Source organism: Ornithodoros turicata, chromosome 10 (assembly GCF_037126465.1).
Source record: "Ornithodoros turicata isolate Travis chromosome 10, ASM3712646v1, whole genome shotgun sequence".
In the NCBI taxonomy this organism is placed as follows: Eukaryota; Metazoa; Arthropoda; class Arachnida; order Ixodida; family Argasidae; genus Ornithodoros; species Ornithodoros turicata.
The window spans coordinates 28,548,754-28,571,150 of record NC_088210.1 but is presented as its reverse complement, the minus strand read 5'-3'; the positions used below and the strand labels follow the sequence as shown (position 1 = coordinate 28,571,150).

Below are 22,397 nucleotides of genomic sequence, written 5' to 3'. Positions count from 1 at the left end.
GCGGCATATTGCCGAACCAACAACACACTCTGAAAACAGGGCTTCACCGCATGACACGATTCCAGGGCAAACATCGCCCCGAATGACATCGTTATCTCCCCTGATTTGTTGAAAATGCAAGGCGTACACTCTTAAAACGAACTTCACCGCATAGCACGCTCCTATCCAACCATCATCTCGAATTATATCGTGATCTGCAGTGATTTGTTGAAAACGGGAGGCGTACTCCTTTTTGTGACACTTATGCTGTTCATAATTGTCACAAAAAAAGGCGTACGCCTCCAATTTTCAGCAAATCAGGGGAGAGTCTAGTCTACGTAAATATGTGCTATTCGAGAATTTGATGGAATAAAAGGCTATATAATTTCGCTAACTGAGCAATTTTCCACTCGCAGAGAGTGGAACAAAATAGTTGGAGCACATTCCTTGCGAAATTTGGCCCAATGCATGTCGCACGATTTTGTGTCACTCGACAGATTACGGTTGACGGTTTAATTCCAAGTATCTTCAGTCAGGCGCATGAATTATGTACCTGGGACTCCTAGAACAGAGCGTGAAATGCAGTCCTCTGTGACACAATCATTTAGTCCCGTGCACTTCCTCCCTAAAGGGACTAATTTTTGCGGCAATGCATTTAGTCCCCAAAAGGAGTAAAATTAGTTTTTCTTTTTCTCTCTTAGAGTGATAACTTGCTGCGCAGGGTTTACAAGCAACAAGCTGTTACACAAACTACTATACGCCATCAACACTAACTGCCTGTGTACTGTAATACGGTATCTTACTCAACGCCTGCTTGCTTGCAGTATACTCCATTAATTCATTCGCAGTCGACAGGTTTCTCTTCGTTCACATGCATTGCACATTCGCTTGCTGGAACTGCACTCAGAGAAAACCGGGACGAAAAATTAAAAAAAAAGGAAAAAGTAGGAACTACCTTACTCAGCATTTGTTCGTTGCTGCGCGTTAATGGCAAAACAGAAAGACACCGTCGGCGTCTAAAGTCTCGCGAGATTTTTGCAGCGCGCGCGGAGCCTCCGCGACTTTTAATTGTTGTCGCGGCGAACAAAAGCTTTTAGCAGATTGACCTCTCTAGGGATAAAGTTGAACTACTGTGCATGCGGCACCGCGGGCCTAAAATCGTGGGATTTGCTAATCGGGGGGTTCGCTACTATATATATAGGTATATATATATATATTGGATGTGTTTACGGTGTTTCTTCTTTCTTCACGCGATTTCTATTTGTGTTTCGGCTGATTGCCTTCTCAAATTAAGAACCTATTTACGAGCTGTAGTAGGTAATTACGAGGTAGGCTGCTGCTTTTTCGTTTCGGCTTTAGCGCAACTCGTGCGGGAAAATAGTGGCTGTTTGGCGAGGATGGAACTTGTTTCAGATTGTTTCCTTTTTTTTTTTTTTTTTTAATGGGTCGCGTCGAAGTTACCTCACTCTATGGGTGTATTCGAAAGTGCTAGGCATGTGGCTGAGAGTGTAATGGGTTACGCTCCTGATGAAGGATTTGATACAATTTGATTGAACTCAGTAAGTAACTGGGTACCTGAAATCCACAATTTATGAAGTTGCAGGCTACAGCTTTCACGTATAGAGCACTGATCAAAGATAATAAAACTACATTTTTGGGATATGACAAATTTACAACATGCTTGCAGATATCGTAACTCTTCGTTGTATAAATTTCCACAGTGTAGAACACCCTACGGTTTTAAGATTTTACTATATAATTTAGTAAAATCGCTAAATAACCTCACGAACGACATCTCGTCCACATAAAGGTGATTCGTTGAATTACTTCTCTAGACTTGAGTATCTTGTTCTTGAGTAGCAATCAACGTAAGATAATGTGTAATGTACACTCTTAGAAATGAACTTCACCGCATAGCACGCTCTTCCAACCATCATCTCAAATGATATCGTTATCTGCCCTGATTTGTTGAAAACGGGGGGCGTACGCCTTTTTTTGTGACAATTATGAACAGCATAAGTGTCACAAAAATGGCGTACGCCTCCCGTTTTCAACAAATATGGGCAGATAACGATATCATTGGAGGTTATGGTTGGCTAGGAGCGTGCTATGCGGTGAAGTTCATTTTTAAGAGTGTATAACGTAACGTTCAGTTGCTCTATTGATACGTCGATGTGTCTTTTGAATGTCTGAATAAAATTCCAAAAACCATTACACTAACATAAGATGAACTCTACCTTCTTCCCCCTCTCTCTTTTTTTTTATGTGTCATGTGAAGCCCGTTATTTTCACATTTTCAAAACCGATGAAAACGTAATTGAAAGTAAATCTGTTGCTCTGCTATCTAACAACTCCGAAACAAAACCACAGCGGTGACAGTCCTCTTACAGCTTTTGACTGCCGCGCATGCACTCGAATGAAAATTCGATTTTCGTTTAAGCCACTTCTAAACATTTTCCTACCTCGTTCAAGTTGTGCTATCTGTACAGGGACGCCTCCAGTGGGATTGAAAACTTTTAAGTACATTTCACATAAATGTTTTACTCTATACCATTTCTTACTTATCGTCTATACGCAGAGCTTAACGTGGTTTCCAAACGGTAAAGTGTTTCCTTCATGGAACGTTTATCGGGTGATCGAGACCTGCAAATCATAAAATCAATCAAACTGGCATCGGAGTAAACGCGGATGATGCGTGCATTCTTAGGGTGCTCCGGCTTCGAGAGTTTGAGCTTCGCCTTTGTTCTTCGGAAGGAGCAACGTTGTTTCCACCGTGCCGGCACCACCATTTTGTTACGTACGCTCTAAATTTTTATTGAATTATTTAATTACTTAATTATTCTAACCAAAATCATGGTAAAATTCTGGACACGTTCTTGAGACGGTTGATTTAAAGGTTCAATGCCTGCAGATTTCACACGTCCGTCGGCCTGGTTTGTGACAGCTGCTATACGCGCGGACTGGGGGGAGGGGAGGAAAGGTCAGCCATGATGGAGGCTGGCTATTCCCAAAAGCAAAGGTAAACAAACAAAAAGGAAGAAGAAGAAACAGAGACACAGAAAATTATGGAGAGGTACAGAAAAAGACAGCCCGTTCACCATTATAGTCGCTGTGAAAGCAGTCATGTAGGAGGTTATCAGAGAGTATATACCCAAGAGTTTAGCTACCCGGAGGAATCGTGTCAGAGTAGACGTGACTTCAGCGTGCTGAGTAGGGCCAACTAGCACCGCGACACTGTGTTTTCCGGCGTGGCTTTCCATACAAACGTCGGCACGGTTTCCCTTGAAGTCGGCCCAGGACGTACCCCTCCCCTCCCCTCATTCGATCCTGCTTGCTCTCGTCCCTCCATGGATGGATGGATGGATAGTGGTGCCCCCTGGTCGGCCTTCTTTGTAACGAGGGTCCATCTATCCATGATGATGATGATGCTGATGATGGTGGTGGTGGAGGTCCCTGCCTGTAAGTCGCTCGTAGCCGCAACTGTTTTCAACGCAACTATTTTTCCTTCGAATCTACAGAGTATTATTTGCACCGTTAATTGCGTTGAAGTTGTGTTTTTCCATATTTCTTATTGTGCAGACTCAACTGAAAGGTGTAATAACACTGTTGAAATTGGTGTTTGCAAAACAGTCAATGGAACACACCTCTGAACTTGCGCTGTCTATGGAATATGCTCTATATGAGACGGCGCTTTTTCTAAAATACACCGCTGCAGAAGGGTGATGAGAACACCATTCCGCATGTCCATGACACACACCTGTGTATGTTGTACACCATTTAGAAGGGTGCTTAACGAAACACCCGTCGGTCACAAAGGTGTGTGTTATCGATCACATCGGCTTACTGCAGCAATAGACGCGGACACGGACACGGAGGAAAATAATGGGACGAAGCACGATATGAACTTGTACCAACTACCCCGCTTTGTCCCTCCTGTGTGTTACAGACATTGACACCCGAAAGGTGTAAACAAATTTAGCGCGATAATTTAATCTCCTTTAATATAACCTCCTATACCACTTGTGCTTGCCGCGTCACACTCTCGTACGAGCCCTATATGTTTTGTCCTCCGTATATATAGAGAGATTTGTGGCCGCGTGCACAAGTAGTGAAGGCAAGGCAACTCATGGCTCGCTGTTATTCGTGGACCCACCTTTCGCATTCGTGTGTTCCGTGTGCGATCGTGGTGCTGATTACTTAATCGAAAGCGGTCGAATCGGTTTCGGTTCGAGGCGCGATCGAAGTGGGGGGGGGGGGGGGGGAAAGGTTTTTTCAACGCAGGGGGGATTTACTTTGCGTAACATATATAAAGTCTGATTTGTGTGTGCGAACGTTTCTGAAGTGCGTCTTCGATAACACTTCATTTTTATCGACTCCGGTTGTGTGGTCGCGTTTTTATTTTTATTTTGAAAATTTAAATGGCACTTTTTCCGCGTTATCTTGTGTAATGTTCAACTAACGCGCAATACGAGTAACGAAGAATATATCGTTAATTGGCTCCCGAACGTCCCTGCGGGAACAAATCGAACTATAGGACTTGACATACGTACACTCTTAAAAAAAAGAGGAAGAAAACGGAGTAACATAGCCGTTTTGGATTTTCGGTGGTTTTAGTCCCCAGCCCTGAAACTTACTCCCCAGTACTGCAAATAGTCCGTCATCTTTGGGGGTGCGCTAGGGGGTGTATGCTGAAGCCCCCGACTCCGTGTTTTTATTAGTACTTGTTTTTGTTTTTGTTTTAACCCTTTAACGCCGCACTCTTAAAAACAGAACATCACCGCATAGGACGTTCCTAGCCAACCATCATCTCGAGTGATATCGTTATCTGTCCTGATTTGCTGAAAATGGAGGCGTACGTATTTTTTGTGACAATGAGCAGGGTGTTGGGTGAAGGGGTTCTGTCGTGATTTGTTCAAAATGGGAGGCGTACACCTGTTTTGTGCCACAAAAAAGGCGTACGCCTCCTGTTTTCAACAAATAACGGCAGAAAACGATGTCATTCGAAATGATGGTTGGACTGCAGGTGAAGTAACGGCCGTTCCACTAACGGACCTAGGTTTGCCGTCTGACTAGGGTATAACATTACCTTCGTAAATACATGACGAGAAACGCCAAGCCGGTGCCAACGTCTTCGTCACAGTGTTGTCCGTACTTTCCAATTTAAATTTAAAAACAAAACAGAAAAACTACGATCGCACTTGGGGCGAAAATCGTCACGTAAGAGGAGGGCTTACACTCTTAAAAGAAAGCTTCACCGCATAGCAACCATTGTACAGAGTGATGCCTATATATCACTCTTGATTCGTGGAAAGCGCGGGGCGTACGCCTTTTCGTGACAATAAACATTCCTCCATAAGTATCACAAAAAGGCGTACGCCTCCCGTTTTCAACAAATCGGGGGAGAGCACGATGTCACTCGGGATGCTGGTTGGCTAGCTGCGTGCCATTACCCCCTCATCCTCATTTTCAAGAGTGCAGGCTATGGAATAGATGAATTTTCTACACTCTAAAAATTGTGCTTCACCGCATAGCACGCTCTGTGCGCCAACCATTGCCACGAATGATAGGGTTATCGCATCTGATTCGAGGAGAGAGGGGGCGTAGGCCTTTGTGTCAATTTTGATATATGATAATTGACACAAAAAGGCGTACGCCTCCCTCTCTCCTCGAATCAGATGCGATAATCCTATCATTCGGGGCAATGGTTGGCGCAGAGCGTGCTATGCGGTGAAGTTCAGTTGTACTCTGTCTTCTGCTCCTGCAAATACACTCTTAAAAATGAACTTGAATGAACTTGAAAATGAACTGAGATGATATCGTTATCTGCCCTGATTTGTTGCAAACGGGAGGCGTACGCCTTTTTTGTGACACTTATGCTGTTCATAACTGTAACAAAAAAAAAAAAAGGCATACGCCTCCTGCTTGCAGCAAATCAGGGCAAATAACGATAGGGTTATCGCTTCTGATTCGAAGACAGCGAAGGGCACACTCCTCTTCTGTGTCAGTTATCATATGTCCAAATGGACACAAAAAGGCGTACGCCCCCGTCTGTCCTCGAATCAAAAGCGACAATCCCATCGTTCGCGGCAATGGTTGGCGCAGAGTGTGCTATGGGGTGAAGCTCCGTTTTTTGGGTGGCATGGCGATGAAACTCCACAACAACTATCATTAAAATAACGTTGTTGTTGTTGTTGTTTGCGTATACGCCGTAACTATAACGATCGTTCCATCTGAACTGCTTTAAGGGACAATTGCCAGGAGTAAATGACATTTAGGTCGGTCCCTTACATCCGCTCCTAAAAGTGTTGAAGGGTATCCTCTATTTATTAGCCTTTGCACAGAGATAGTGAATGAGATACAATGGTGCATGATACGTTCATTCTACGCACATGAATTCAGTTTCATGCCCGTGCAATACACTCTTTAAAAAAAGGGTGTGTTTTAACTCCTTTTTTTTCGGGAGTATACCCTTACCACGTACTATATCACTCCCTTTGGAGTGTACAACTACTCTCTATTACCCTCGTTAAGGAGTCTCCTCGCTCCCTTCATAGCTATGAAGGGAGTGAGGACGGAGCCTCGTTCCTTAAAGGGATGTACTCCCCAAAAAGGAGTTACAACACACCGCTTGGATAGGCCTCGACTCAGCCCATATCTGTTGTTGCGGATGCATTTGAACCGCACGCGACGCTCGCAATATACGCAATGCCTAATAATGCCTTAATGCGCTCGCTTATGAAGGAATGTTTACAGCACTATATATGCACGATCCCGCCGAGCTGTCTTACACAATCGATTAAGCAATACGTGCTCGCAAAATCTCGCCAGACACAAACAGCACTAGACTTACGAGTACAATATCGACGCGTTCGAATCATTGGAGAGTAAATACACAAACTGCAAAATATCGGTTGTTCCCTGTTTGTTTGTCGAGTGCGCAGCCGACTGTCAACACACAAATCGCGTATTCTTGCGGAAAGTCAACACCAATCTGTAAAACCCTCACCAGAACGGGAGAGGAGCGAGGCAAAAAAAAAAAAAAACAACAACAACAACAACCAGGAACTGAAAAAGAACAACTCTTTCGCGCATCACTTCGAAAGCAGTCACAGGAGGAAGAAGAAAAAAAAGTGCGCAAAGATCGTTCAGCGACGAATTTTCCTGAAACTCTACTATCATTCTACGCCTGGAAGTTGTTCTGTGGCAAAGCTTCCGTGCATGAAGAGGATGTCAGTCGTGTATACGGGGTTAGAGTTTTGAGATGAACACCGCGCTTGCCCCACCATTTTCTATTCTTCGCACGTCCTTCTGGTGGTTTGTCGAGAAAATGAGATTCGGGACGAAAAGAAATTGACACGAGACGAGTCCTGAATCAATCATCTTAAAGCCGAGCTGTTCCGTCTTTTTAGAGATCCCTTTATCGCCCGCGTGTGATTGTTGGATGATGGTTGCAGATTGCTTCCGCGGGAGACATTTCGCGTCGCGTCGGTGTTGTATCACGGGTGCTATTAAAGGGGTGCTTCGGAGTCAGTTCGCCCCTTACGTTTTAGCGAACCTCGTTCTATACCCTGGTCAGACGGCAAACCTAAGTCCGTTAGCGGAACGGCCGTTACTTCACCTGTTGTCCAACCATCATTTCGAGTGACATCGTTCTCTGCACCGATTTGTTAAAAACGGGAGGCGTACGCCTTTTTTGTGGCAATTATGAACTGCATAATTGTCACACAAAAAATGTGTACGCTTCCCATTTTCAACAAATCAGGGCAGAGGACGATGTCATTCGAAATGATGGTTGGACAACAGTTGAAGTAAACTCCGTTCCGCTAACGGCCTTACGTTTGCCGTCTGACTAGGGTATTAGAGGGTTATGTTTTATGATAAATGCTATCCAGTTTAGCGAGTTTACTTTTTAGCGACAAAAACACTCGTTTAATACCCATGCCACACGAAAAAAATGATATTAAGTAGTAATAATGATGATGATGATAATAATAATAATAATAATAATAATAATAATAATAATTCGGGGCTTTACCTCGCGAGACAACTGCGACCATGAGCGGCGCCACAGTGGTCGGGTCTGTGGATTAATTTTGCCCACCTGGGGGTTCTTTAACGTGCTCCGAAATCTCGACGCACACCACACCGCACTTAACGTCCCTCGCGGAAGACGGCGTGCCGAAGCAACTTGTACCCTTTCACCGAGTCGCCGGGTTCGAACCCGCGATCAGCTGGCGGGCACGCTACCAACTGAGCCACTGAGGACGGCTGACATGAAGTGCTGAGATGTTCTTAGATGATAATGTCATTTGTGGTGCCAACTTCACCACGTAACACGCCGAAGGACAATCATTGTACGGGACGATACCATTGTCATTCCTGATTTGTGGAAAGCGCGGGACGTACGCCTTTTTGTGACAATTGTCGTACCTGCATAAGTGTCATAAAAAGGCGTACGCCTCACGTTTTTATCCAATCAAGGGTCAAAACGATGCCACTGAGGATGATGATTAGCTAAGAGCGTACTATGCGGTGAAGCTCTATTTTAAGATTGTACACTCTTAAAAATGAACTTCACTGCATAGCAGGCTCCTAACCCATCACCATCTCGAATGATATCGTTATCTGCCCTGATTTGTTGAAAATAGAGGCGTACGCCTTTTTTGTGACACTTATGCTGTTCATAACTGTAACAGAAAAGGCGTACGCCTACCGTTTTCAACAAATCAGGGCAGATAACGATATCATTCGAGATGGTGATGGGCTAGGAGCCTGCTATGCGGTGAAGTTCATTTTTAAGATTGTAGAACTCACTTGAAGACCTTTCGAGCGGTACATTTTAAGCAGCTAAGTATGTGCGCATTTTAGTCAGCTGGTGTATCTGACAACGTAGTTTATAATTAGTTAGTGAGCCGTTTGATACTGGCTACCTCCGTTCGAGCGTATGGAACTAAAAAAACCACTGGTGTTACCATGTCATTGTCACTCCTGCTAACATCAATTATATCATTTACAGTATGTGCGTGAGAGTACAGCAACTGCCACAAATGGGATATGGAAGCATAGCACTTGATTGATCAACACAACCACTACTTCAATGCTCGCAACACGCACTGCAATCCCACCCAGCTCGGTAAGTTCAATTTATTTGGATCATTTGATTGGCACGTTCAGCTTACCTTCAGTGTCATTTTGACGTAGTGCCTCCTCTCTCTTGTTGTCGCTGATAAGAGTTGAATCTGGATAAACGAGAAAAATAAAATGTGATTTTTAGTCCCAAAACGCGACACAGTGGGTCGGTTCTTAGTCACTGAATTCAGTTCCATCGGAGTTCGTGCTGCAAACGTCTACACACACCTAATTATGATATTGTATCTCTCATTCCGTTTAATTGTCAGTGAAGTAAACACTTTTTCTTTATGTCTTCCCGGAAGTCATCCCCATATCATCGTCATCATGTATTTCTCTCTCTCTCTCTCTTTATGTCTTATCGTTTTGCTTCCATATATGCTCCTGCTGTACAACTCTCCAACTTCTAGGGGATGTAGCTTGCATACAGTTCGGTGACAGGGAGGTTTTTTTTTCTTTCTATTTTTATCTTTTCATCTTTTCATTTTTCTTCTTCCTTTCATTTAGGGGATCTTTGTGGGAGTAACAGTATCTGTAACAGTAACAGTAACAATATCTTCCGTTTTTGTTTCTTTTTTTATAATCAAACTGAAACTCAACTCTCCAACAACTTTATTTAGGTGGTGATGATGATGATGATGGTGGTGGTGGTGGGGTGACGGTAATTCAGTCTGATCGCCCAGATATTTATTGAACAGTCTCAGAATACCTGACATGACGAGGGTATATGGCAGAGCGATTCGGACGCGACTGACGCGTTTTAACACTGTGACCACGGAAGCACAACGATCGGAAAGATTCGAGAAATATATGCAGCATTATAGATTATACAGATTAAACAGATTATACCCAGCTCAGTTCGAAGCCACAAGCGGCCGAGAGAGCATTGAATTGTATACTCGATTTATACGTGCACCTTTGCAGAGCAGTGCATCGAATTCCGTTGCCGGGCCTAACGATACGGAAGATCTAACGATTAGGGAGCGCGCCTCGTTCGACGCCCAGGCCATTTCTGCACCACGCGCCTCCTTCTATATCTTCTACTATATTTCCACTGGTCGTTAGCGCACGATGCTTGTATACGATGTGTGTACAGAGACTTACGTACGCCACGATGGTCAAACTCTTGAAGAATGTTGATTTGGTGAAGCTCTTTTTTTTTATAAACTTTTATTGAGAAATACCAAGATATCGACTCTTATTTGCCACACTTTTCGTTACTTCACACAATTGACGAATTTTCCGAACCGTACGAGGTCATTCATAGCTCCCACTACCAACCTCCCGAACCACACTCTCCGAGTCTCTTCGTCAGCTGGACTCTCGCCCCTTCTCCCTATCAAAATTGCTTGGTCCCTGGCCTAATCCAGCCCAGCAACGCTCTGCGCTCAAAGCTCTTCTGACATTTCTGGACACCATCGGACTTCGATCGTTATTGTGAAGGGGCTCGTTATTTTATTCCCCACATTCCCACCAGCAATAGGGTAGAGATCGCCTGTGGTGATGAACCTCCCCACTCTCCAAAGCAAAAATAAAGTTGTTGTTGTTGTTCCTGTTTTGCATGAGTTTTTTTCAGGCGCTTTTTGGCAATTGTCGCACAGTGCTCAATGGAGTCGGCCCAGACAGAACTGTCGGCAATTAAAAACAAAAGAAAACAAACCAGTCAACCAATCTTTGATGACGCGTAGAATGCTTACGACAATTGATGGCTCTTTCAGAGAGCACCAGTAAAAAGCTGTATACAATAATGTTTTACAACCTTCAGATGTAAATGTCGTATATGGCGTACGCCTTTGTGGTGTACGTTTTACGCAAGACAGAGCGGTGTTTTTAGGACATCCTTCTAAATCGTGTATATTCTGATGAAAAGAAAAAAAGGAAAACTTTCAAAGGCCATATCCCGCATGAAACACAATTTCAGGTGGTGATATTTCGTTTAAAACACCGTTTAAGGTTGAACGTTTTGCAAACATTTTTTTCAACACTATCGTTACACCTTTCAGGTAACCCTGCGACAGAAAAGAAAAAGGGTGTTTATTTAGAGGAGCACCTCATTTATGCGCTGAAAGGAGTAAAAATTTACAGTGTTATCCCCTCCAAGAAAAAAATGAGTAAATTGGGGAGTAATTACAGTCTCTGGCCCTCTAGATTGTAAACACTCCCTATTTTACTCCTTAATTACTCTATGGTCCTAAAATTTACACCCCAAAAATTTACACCCCCAAAACTGCAAGTAGTCCGTAAATGTCGCATGAACATCCGTGCATTTAGTCTCGAAAGGGAAGTCTGCGACGCACGGGACCAACGGTTGTTGCAGTGCATCTACCTTCTTTGCACCCTTTAAACACCCTTTTAGGAGGGTGTAAGGTTGTTAAACACCCTCCTAAAAGGGTGTATAAAGGGTGCAAAAGACGGCATTTTCAAGGAAAAGCACCCTTTCAAATGGTGTTTTACACAGAATATACCCTCTAAAAAGGGTGTTCCAGACCATATGGTGTAAAAAGAGGTGTGAGTTATAGGACAAGCCATTTACACCCATAAGGGTGTTTTTCAGTTTACAGTGATATAACATCTTGCCTCCAAAAAAGACTAAACTTACTCCTTTTCTTTAGACTGATAGCGTGAACGTAACCGGATTAAGAACCAGAAACGGACGTTTTCTTTTCAAAAGACAGGTAAACCTATAGCGCGACGTTAGCGGGGTGAAAATTTGAAGCGTAGCGCAGCACTGCCAAATGATGTGTGACACTGCACGGTTCACTTCAAACTACGTCACAGTGCCTGCTTCGTATTTCTTCTTGTCGGTGTAATGTGCTGTAACGTTTGGCCTCTCCTCGTACGGATCGTCTTTTGCGAACGGGGTCGGCTTTTGGTGTTATCCGTCTGGATGTCTATGCGCTCAAACTCGTTCGCTTCGGTGATCCTTCCTTTTGTGCTTTGAAAAGACAGATTGAGATGCACATACTATTCAAACAAACAAAGGTGCAATTTTAGTCCTTTTTGGGACTAAGTGCATTGCCACACGAATTAGTCCCTTTCGGGAGTAAATGCATGGGACTAAATGAATGTCACAGAGTGGGGACTGCATTTCGCGCCTTGTTCTAACAGTTCCAGGTACATAATTCGTGCGCATGAATTAAAAGACTTACTTCGAATTAAAGCGTCGACCGTGACATGTCGAGTGATATAAAGTATTGCATTATGCATATGTGACACAATTTCGCGAGAAAGAATCGCTAACTATTTCTTCCTCTGTGTGGATGGAAAATTGCTAAGTTAGCTAAAGTTATATAGCCTTATGCCATCAAGTTCACAAGGAGCACATATTTGCGTAGACTGTTGCATTTAGGAAAACATTTGCGAAGTTCACTGACTATATGCAGTCCTAGGGAGTACATTTCGGGGTTTGGAGACTAAAATGGGAAGTAATTGCAATCTATACTCTTAGAAATGAACTTCACCACATAGCACGCTCGTAGCCAACCATCATCCCGAATGACAACGTTCTCGCCCCTGATTTGCTGAAAACGGGAGGAGGAGCCTATTTTGTGTCCATTATGCACGGCACAAAATAGGCTCCTCCTCCCGTTTTCAACAAATCTAAGGCGAGAACGTTGTCATTCGGGATGATGGTTGGCTAGGAGCGTGCTATGTGGTGAAGTTCATTTTTAAGAGTGTAGGGGACTAGAAGCTGCAGTCACTCCCATTTTACACCTTTTTTTTCTTAGCGTGTAGGAGTATACTCCTTTGTGTTCGCTTACAGAAAAATTCAACCAAATATTGCCCACAGAAAAACTTAGTTAAGTATTGCGTATAAAAAAATGCAATCAAGTACTGCGTACTCAACTCAAGTTCTAATCGTAACCTAATCACGAGTGCGCGTCATGATTAGTACCCAATGAGTAGAGGTACGCACGCTCAGACAGGTCACGCAAGATTACATGCTCTCTAAGAAAAAAGGGTGTGAAAAGGTGATAACTTCTATAGTTACCACCTACACTCTTAAAAATAAACTTCACCACATAGCACGCTCCTAGCCAACCATCATCCCGAGTGACATCGTTCTCTCCCCCGATTCGTTGAAAACGGAAGGCGTACGCCTTTTTGTGACACTTATGAAGAAATGTTAATTGTCAGAAAAAGGCGTATGCCCCTCGCTTTCCACAAATCAAGAGTGACAGAGGTATCACACTGTACAATGGTTGGCCTTCAGCGTGCTACGTGGTGAATTTGTTTTAAGAGTGTAGGTCAACATAGCGTCTGATAAAGGGTGTAAAAAGGTGGTTAAAGCAATTATCATATGTTCAAATTGCTACAAAAAGGCGTACGCCCCCCTCGCTCACCGAATCAGAAGCGGTCACCCTATCATTCGTAGGTAGCAGGTTGAACTTTGCAACCTCTTAGGCACAACATATGCGCCAACTATTTGCCTCCTAAAAGGTATAACTGCTCCACCCTTTTTTCTAGGAGTCTGGTATACGGCTCTTATGTTGCGTAAACATGCGTACAGTATTAAGTTTCGCCATCCGCCTCCTTAAACAAGTTCTTCCTTTCAACTCACAGCACTCTCGACACGATAGTCTCCAAATGAACTATTCATTCTGTTTTACATTCGATATTACTACTGCGGCAAAAGTATGGTGGACTAGCGAAAGGCATATATTTTCATCTACTACGTATCTCCTCTTTTCTTCTTTCGCTTTAGTATTCCGTTTCGCAACCAGCACTAAGCACGGCCTGGAGTGCCGATTCTCTTTCTTATTGGCCGCTTTCTAATTCCCACACACGTTTTTCTTGTTCCTTCTTCTTCGTCTTCTTTTCTTTTTTTTTTTTTTATCGCTCACAACATCAGAACTTATCCGCGTCCATCAAGAATAGTGCAATTAACGGTCTGGCAGCTTTCTCCTCACGTAACTGCACGCTATTTTATATATATATATATATTTTTTTTTTCGTCTGCTCCTGTCCGAAGAAGGCAACGCACAAACGGATCGCGCTGGTATATAAGCGTCAGGCATTCGAAACTTTCACACACCGCAAGACCTGCTCGTAATGTTTTTTTTTATGCCGGTGCATGGGCAGCACCCTTTGGATGCTTTATGCTTCATTTTCCTGACCTGTCTTCTTCGCGCATAACCCGAGATGAAATTGCACCTCTACCTCATTCACCATCCGTACAATAGAGAACAAAAACGGCAGATGACGCAATAAAAACAGCAGACGACGCAAAAAGGGTGACAACAATAACAACTGCCGCGTCAGGTGCCCGCATATATGTGTACGTATCCACCACTCTCACTCTTAAACACACACAGACACACATACACAAAAAAAGGGAGCTCCACAGCAACGGCCCGATCGAAAGTTCACAAACAACAAAAACACATATCACCCTAACCCATCGGCCGACGGTGATGCCCCCTGGCAGATCACTGTGGAAGCATTTCGCATGCGTACACTCGCTGACAATCCGTTCGCATTGTGTAACCTACGGTCTCATACATCAAGCAATATACGCAAGGTGAAGCCGGAGGAAAGCGGGTGGGTGAGAGGGGGCCTCCGTAGGGTTTTTGACCCTTCGGGAACGCTGGGTCTCCTAAGGTTCCACGGAGCGGTGGTCCCCGCGTACATACACCGTCATGGCGACCAGATGTGACGAGCAGGTCAGGCCCCCTCCGATCCTTTACCTCCACCGGGGGGGAAAGAAGATTGCGGCAGGGTTAAGACCCCTAAGGATCCCTTTGTAACTCTTTCGCATCGCGATGTAAATATAAATGTCTTGCCATATAAGGTCCACACAATGGGTTACGCGAATCCAGGGCTATATAGATGCGCGGTATTGAAAAGGAGCCGAACCTCTTAGGAAGACTGGGAAATTTTTAGGGTTAGGTCAGGGTGCCGGAGGAGAAGGGGTGTCGGAAGGTCACCTTGAAGGAGTAGGGAGAGTGGGTATGGTGTAACGGGCGCTATAGGTTAGGTAATCGTGATGAAAAAAAAAGGTTGTCTTGTACGATGGAGCTTTGAGAAAGGTGCATTCTTTTTCTTGAGACGGCAATCCTTTCCTATTGGTGGTTGATGTCGATTAATATAGGATTTTCCGGATGATTCGAGCTGTCGTGGGGAGAATTGTGATAATACGCGTGAGAGAGAGGAGGAATTTGTTGTTACAACAGACGTGGAACGCCGGTGGGCAGTTGCAGTCCGGCTCAGATTGTTCCAAGTGTGAGATAAGAGGTCGGCGTTTTTTCCCATGGTGTAACATCTATTGAGCTTGGATACAGGGATCTCTGAGGTAAAGGGTATAGGCAAGTGCTAGTTGCGCGAATAGGAAGTATTTGTTTGATTGGGGTCAAAAAACGAAAAAGAATGGCTCGTTCTGGACTCACTGAGTGAAATCAAGGCACTTGTTGCCCTCCTTTTTTTTTTTTTTTCTTTTTTTAACCTATTGTGCGTTCAAGTGCCTCATTCTGTCAAGCTGGAAGACATGGTGACGATTGCGGTTACTTTGTACATATACCACGACCTTCTTTCTTTCTTTCTTTCTTTCTTTTTTTTTTTTTTACAGGCTTTCCCACTTTTGCGTCTCCGACACGACTTGTGAGAAATCATCTTCAAAATCATTCTTCGGAAGGCAAAAAACGTTTGAGGAGCTGGAATAAAATACGTAGTTCGAAATGGAACTATTAATATGTTGCTTGTCAGTTTCGAAGTACGTGAGAACAGTCCGCTCCTTTTTAAAAAGGAGCGCACGAACGACATATGTTCAATACCTGCATTAATTTGTATGCTACTGACTCTCCCTCATGCTCCCCCTCTCTCTCTCTCTTAAAAAAAATTACGAACTTGAAAAGGCAGCTTACAGAACCTGCACTTGTAGGAGCTTCTCAAAGGAGCTCTACAGTGACTTTAACTTCGCGTCATTCTTCAAGGCTTGCACAACGTCCGAACACCCTTTAAAACAGAACTTCACTGCGTCTTTTTGCGACACTTATACAGTTATGTTAATTGTCACAAGAAGGTGTACATCCCGTGCTTCACACAAAACAGGAGTAACAACAGTATCGTCATCTGCAATCATCGTGTTATACGGTGAAGTTCCTTGCGCGAAAGAAACATGCACAAAGCTAGCATTAATCTATACGCTGCCCCCTCCCTTTTCACACTTTCTTTTTCTATTTTGTGAACTCGAAACAGGAACTTAAAAACAGCTTTTTTTTTAACGAACAGTTGTAACAATTTTTTCTTAAATTTCGCAACATTCCTCAAAACTTCCACATCGTCGAAAATATCTTTATTATTGAACCACATCTCTTTTTCAATGGCATACGTCTTACATACAACGTGTTGTTCATCGTGAGAGCATCCTTGAAACCGCGCGCAATCTGCGAGAGTTTTCCGTAGCGCGCGCGCCCGGGCCTCGCCACGTGGCCTCCTGCCCGGGGCCCGCCTCCTTCGCGAGCCGACCAACCACGGCAATGCCAGTCACTGCCGCTACGGCGCGGGCGCGCCCGATCGCGAGCGGCAAACGCAGATCGGATGAAGGGAAAGAACGATGATCCACCACGATGGATGCTCTCTCCTCCGCAAACACCTTCAGAGGCGTCGCCGACCAACGGAGAACAATAAAAGTTTGCCGGACTCTGCCGGCGCGGAAACTTGCTCCGCGCGGAGTAATTTATGCCTCGGTAGAAACAGCAACTGCGTGTGAAATCAATTGATGAAGTCTGCAAACAGGCCGCCTGATACCTTGTGCTCGAAATCGTTCTCTTATTGGCGTTGCACTCTTTCAAGTAATTGGCGGTTCTATTAACGAGTCACGTGTCCTCGTGGAATGGAGACCTCAGAGTGTACAGACCGAATATTCGGTATCAGGTTACGGTTAGACATCTTATAAGGTATTCGATTAATTAAACGTTATAAATGATTTAAAAAGACTAATTTAGATAAGCTTAGATAGTTTACATGATTCTGCAAATTTTTTAGAGCACAAGCGCTTCCATTTATTCTCTTACATTGTCCAAACGATTTCTTTCTCTTTTCATGTTTTCCCTTCGAATTTGCATAGGCAATATCCAAAATTATGCGCTGGCTTCTTAGCTTAAAAAAAAAAAAAAAATTGACGAAACAACTGTCCAGCAAGCCATTATCATCACTTAGTTTTAACTGTCTGCAATGAAGCATGCCACCTGTGCAGGCGCTTGCTCTACGCTTTCATTAAGAACACTGCATCCAGCAAAAAGAAAAACAGAAAAAAAAAAAAGGGACGATCACCTGTCGGTGCTGGCTGCAGGAAAAATCTTTCGCGAATCCACACAATCAAGTAACGTTAAAGCGAGCCCAGAAAAACGGCGAACTCGAAACTTTTTCGCCGGACACACCACACCGTTCGTTTCTCTTCAATACGGACCGTCAAGAGGAATAAGAGTGGAGAGGAGGCGTACAACGCACGTGCGCTAGGTAAGAAAACACGTGCAAGGAGTTGGCGGAGGAGGCCTGACGAGAGGAGGAGAATCGTCGGGGGAAGGGTGAGCTCCTCGGGATGGTGGCAGCAGCAGGGCGGCTGAGGTGAGGAGAAGTATCATCCGGAGCAGCCAGAGCGAGTGGCGGTTGCGGAGAACGAGCGTCCGCGCCCGCGTGTCTCCAGCCCGCTCCTCCCGATGCATTCGTGCCTGGAACTTCAGCCCGCGGCCAATGTGACTTTCCGCGGGTGCGTGTCGCCGCAGGCAGCGGCCGGGCCGGCCGCCGCCGCGGCGCTTTACGGTAAACAGGAACAGCCCTGTTGGCGCAGCAAGATGGCAGAACACCATCACCACGCAAGGTTGGCCCTCGGTTCGCCACCGGCCAATGTTTACCCGGTAATCGGATGCCTTCTTCTTCTTCCTCCTTTACGGATTACGTCATCGTTCGGTGTGGTTTGTTTGGATTGTTGAAACTTGGTACAGGTGAGGTTAGGGCGTCTTTTTTTGTGTGTTCGTCTCGTCTATGCCGGCGACTGCACGTGGGGGAACTCTTTCACGAGTGTGACGGACACGTGCGAGCTTTTTGCGCGTTATCTCCAAAGCTACCGTCAAAAAATGATAACCAGCGTTTTATTGGTGGAGCATTTTAAGCGCTCATTAATTTTTGTAAACCTGCTCGCTGTTATCGCGTCGCGTATATACAGCGTCTGTGATGGAATAGGCATCTTTAATCTCCTAATCTACGAGATACGTGCGGGTAAATGTGAGAGCACGGCGGTGGTCGAACCTCCACTTTGTCGAAAGACCTGTCTGGTCCCGCACCTGTGCGACGCTGTCTTCATTTTTGAGGCTCGTTATGTAAAACAGTAGCACCTGCATTACACCTGAGCGGGATTGTTGACGTTCGAGTCACGTAATTGGGAAGAAATGTCTGGAAACGGCTCTCGATGTGTGTGTTACGTGTGTTTGTGTTGGCATGCGACGGGCTAATTGCGAGGCTTCGGAACCTTTTCTGCACGTAGTTCCATGCTCCGGTGTTGACGTTTGCGACGTTTGTGATCTAACTTGAGATAAGCAAGCGCGCAAGGATCAGGAGATAAGGAGATATCAATATGCAGTGATATCTGAGAGTTATACGTTCCCTGCATCGCAATATCCATCTTCTTTTTTTTTCTTCTTCTTCTTCTACGCTAATACTCGTTGAAATGCGAGATTTACTGACAGTTCAGTTGGATGGCTTTCGTCACATTCACGAAGTAGAAAAAATCAGAGTGCGTTCCTCGTATCAGCTCCCATCAAAAGCTGTCTCTTTTTTTATGTATATATATATATCTTACCCGGTTTTTCTAAATGTGTTGCAATTTTACAAGATGTGCGGAAAACGCATTTAAGCTCTTATTTTTCTAAAATATTATCTATTACACCGATACCATTCAGCGCGCATTTTGTTACACATTCCTTATGCGTGTCATACAGAGATGTTAGAAAACAACGACTTGTGGAAAAAAAAAAGAATCGCGTGACCCGTTACAATGAAAAAGAAAAAAAAAAGAAAGGAGTCAATTGCGAAGTATCTACAGCTTATATTCTGTTAGGTTGTATAAGTACTCCCCATTTTAGTCCCCTGATCCTTAAATTTACTCCTCGGCACTCCAAATAGTCGCCAAACTACCCCATCGACTTCAGGTATACACTACAATGCATCTAGTACCTGAATAGAGTAAAAGTACTCCTATATATGTTTCTTTAGAGTGTTTTCCTTGATATGCAGCGGTAGTTTTCAACGTACTAATAACTGCTGGTACACAATCTTTTCTAGTATTACTTATTCCTATTTACGACTGGGGAACCATGTTTCTGCATAGTCATGACGTGCACCATCTAATACACCTGTAAGCACGACAGTAATGTTTTTGTGTGGTTTGCAACTCTATGCGGCTGAGTACGCTGTCCACGAAAAGCACTGCAGTGAAAATGTCAGGGTCGTTCAGCAAATGTCTCACCTTCCACGTGTTGTAGTATTCTTTTATAAATGTAAACTGGTGCTGTTTACCGCATTAAACTTTTTTTTTTTTTTGTCGACAGCGTAGCACAGCGTAGAGATCGTACGTAGACGAGCAGAAAGCACGTTGAACACATTGTCGCATTAGTTGGGAGTTGATGGTTCTTTATATTAGAACCCTCATGCCAAGTTGTTGCTGACAATAAATTGACGCTACACACCCACACTCTTAAAAATGAACTTCACCGCATAGCACGCTCCTAACAACAACAACATAGATGAATGGATGATGATGATGTGGGATGTTTCCCTGCGTTGGGTACTGTACTCTTAGAAGTGAACTTCACCGCATAGCACGCTCCTAGCCAACCATCATCTCGAATGATATCGTTATCTGTCCTGATTTGTTGAAAACGGGAGGCGTACGCCTTTTTTGTGTGACAATTATGAATAGCATAAGTGTCACAAAAAAGGCGTACGCCTCCCGTTTTCAACAAATCAGGGCGAATCAGGGTCGATAACGATATCATTGGTATTGATGGTTTGCTAGGAGCGTGCTATGCGGTGAAGTTCACTTCTAAGAGTACAGTATCTGTAACATATAAGAAGAATGAGCGTTACCAGAGAAAGGTACATTCCCGTACAAAAATTTTCCCTAAAGGGTGTCGCCTTAGTGTGCACTTGTATTGTTGATGATTAGATATCCTTAATCCTATGTCCTTAAATTACCGATTCGCTTTGTTCTCCCAAACAAAGCCAACAACTGAGGCGGCAGTTTTTAAAACTCTGTCTCATTGCTTTTACGCTTTAGTGTAACACTGCATCGTGTGCTTCAGAAGAGCGTCAACACTCTTGCGCTTTAAATTTGGAATTGTGAAGATGTTCCAAAGACCGGGAGCCTTTATCTATACTAACTCTAGCCTTTCACTCCCAGCACGCCATGTTCGCTACACGTAACAACAACAACAACAACAGATATATTCTGATGATGAAGTGGGGAGAACGCTACCACATAGGTAGGGGGTCTAATATGAATGGCGACAATGATGAGTGATGACGATGAGAGATGACGGGAATGATCGCCCGTACACGTAGCTGATTATATTTCTCATTCGTTCTTTACCCCGCCAGTCGCAATCATGCACCACCCTGCACCTGTTAACCCGATATGTGACTTCGACGGCTACTGACATGAAAATTCTGCGTTATTATCTTGATTACTTTTTAACATGTATCCCCGCTGCTTCTTCAGACGTTAAGCTACTTAATCCGAGTGTGTACTGACATCAAGAATATAGGAGAACTACCTATGGTGCCTTATAGACGATTGGATTGTCAATTACCTAGAAATGTAGCCTAGCAAACGTACTTTCGCGAAGATATGATGATGTTTCGAAATTCATATCAAACAGTGTGCGTTGCGTATACGTCATCATCATCATTCTCAAGGATACGGCGCCTAGAGAAAATTAAGCTTGCATACTTCTGATTTCAACGTCTATATCGAAATTTAAAAAAAAGTTTCTTGCCATTCACATTTTACAAATACAGCAGAACGACTTTTGCAGCTATATATAATGCACAACAATTTTCAGCAGCATCTCGTAACTCGTCACATGTAAGCGCTTGCCCAATCCCAAAGATTACGAAATCATAATCAATTTCCACAAATAAACATGCTAGTACACTTTTTTTTTTTTTTTGCCATCTGTTTCTAATTCCTGGAGCGATATTTTTCGAATTTCTCACCATTCAACGATTCAACTATTATTCAACCAGCATGACAATATAACAGAGAGCTCTATTAGTCGAAAGGGGTAACATATCCTTTTTTTTTATTATGAGGAAAGATACTATAAACGAAGAGACGAACGCGCAATGAATAGGACAAGACGGACTGTATTAGTCATTGATAATTATTATTTTATGTTGTCTTTGCAGAGTACAAGAGTAAGGCAGGACTCCGCGCGTTAGGGCAACCATGTATACACATTTTTGTGTTATGTAACAAAATGAAAATGTGAGAAATGACTGAGCTCTTGGTATCGCCAACGCAATGCTTAAGTATTCCGACCAGTGCGTCACGTCAGAAACTATCGTTTAGCACGCATTTCAAAAGTCTGAGAGACGGCTTTGTTGTTCAAGATCGACAGCCTTCAGAGCTTTTGCTGTCACACGCGAAAAGCAATCTCCGAGTTAATTCGATATTTCTGTTTAATTCCAGTTAATTCGACAGATCCACAGACGATGACGGGACGAAACACTGACCCGCAATTAACTTTCATCTCCTGTATACACAAAGTAGACAGAAGGTTACGGTTCTGAGGATGACACACACAACAGAGAACAGACGAACACCACATAAGCCTCAAGGTGTCTCTAATAACATTAACCATCCCTGAGGCTTTTGCACTCTTAAAAATGAACTTCACTGCATAGCACGCTCCAAGCCAACCATCATCCCGAATGAGATCGTTGTCTCAAGGAAGGCGTACACCTTTTTGTGACACTTATGCTGTTCATAATTGTCACACAAAAAACGCGTACGCCTCCCGTTTTCAACAAATCACGGCAGATAACGTCATCATTCGAGATGATGGTTGGTTAGGAGCGTGCCATGCGGTGAAGTTCATTTCTAAGAGCGCATGATGTGTCCGTCTGTTGTGAGTTTCAGCTTCAGCACCGTAACATTCCATAATGTCCACTAGATGCCGCTGCCTCGTAATTGTCATTGTCTTATATATGTGTGTGTGTGTATGGGAAGATATATGTAGGAGATAATGTGAAGATAGTGCGTGTGTGTCCCGTTAGTTGAATGGGACCCTTTG

The 22,397-nt window shown here is 43.9% G+C and overlaps 1 protein-coding gene and 1 long non-coding RNA gene across 6 annotated transcripts in view; one reads left to right on the top strand and one right to left on the bottom strand.

Annotated features, from left to right (window-relative positions):
* The window catches only part of LOC135369702 (uncharacterized), a 181,939-nt gene that overhangs the window by 52,851 nt on the left and 106,691 nt on the right, over positions 1 to 22,397 (bottom strand). For both annotated transcript variants that reach the window (XR_010415116.1, XR_010415117.1), the window contains one exon: positions 9,159 to 9,218. This is a non-coding gene — a long non-coding RNA (uncharacterized LOC135369702). The remainder of the gene's footprint in view (positions 1 to 9,158; positions 9,219 to 22,397) is intronic.
* Positions 1 to 22,397, top strand: part of LOC135369700 (zinc finger protein rotund-like) — a 141,159-nt gene that overhangs the window by 13,357 nt on the left and 105,405 nt on the right. Inside the window, exon 2 of one of the 4 annotated variants that reach the window (XM_064603218.1) lies at positions 8,996 to 9,112. In XM_064603218.1, coding sequence (XP_064459288.1) covers positions 9,077 to 9,112 — 36 coding nt within the window. In that variant the 5' untranslated portion in view covers positions 8,996 to 9,076. Of the gene's footprint in view, positions 1 to 8,995; positions 9,113 to 17,706; positions 17,964 to 22,397 lie in introns of those variants that run through there. The other 3 variants (XM_064603217.1, XM_064603215.1, XM_064603216.1) reach the window with 3 other exon arrangements.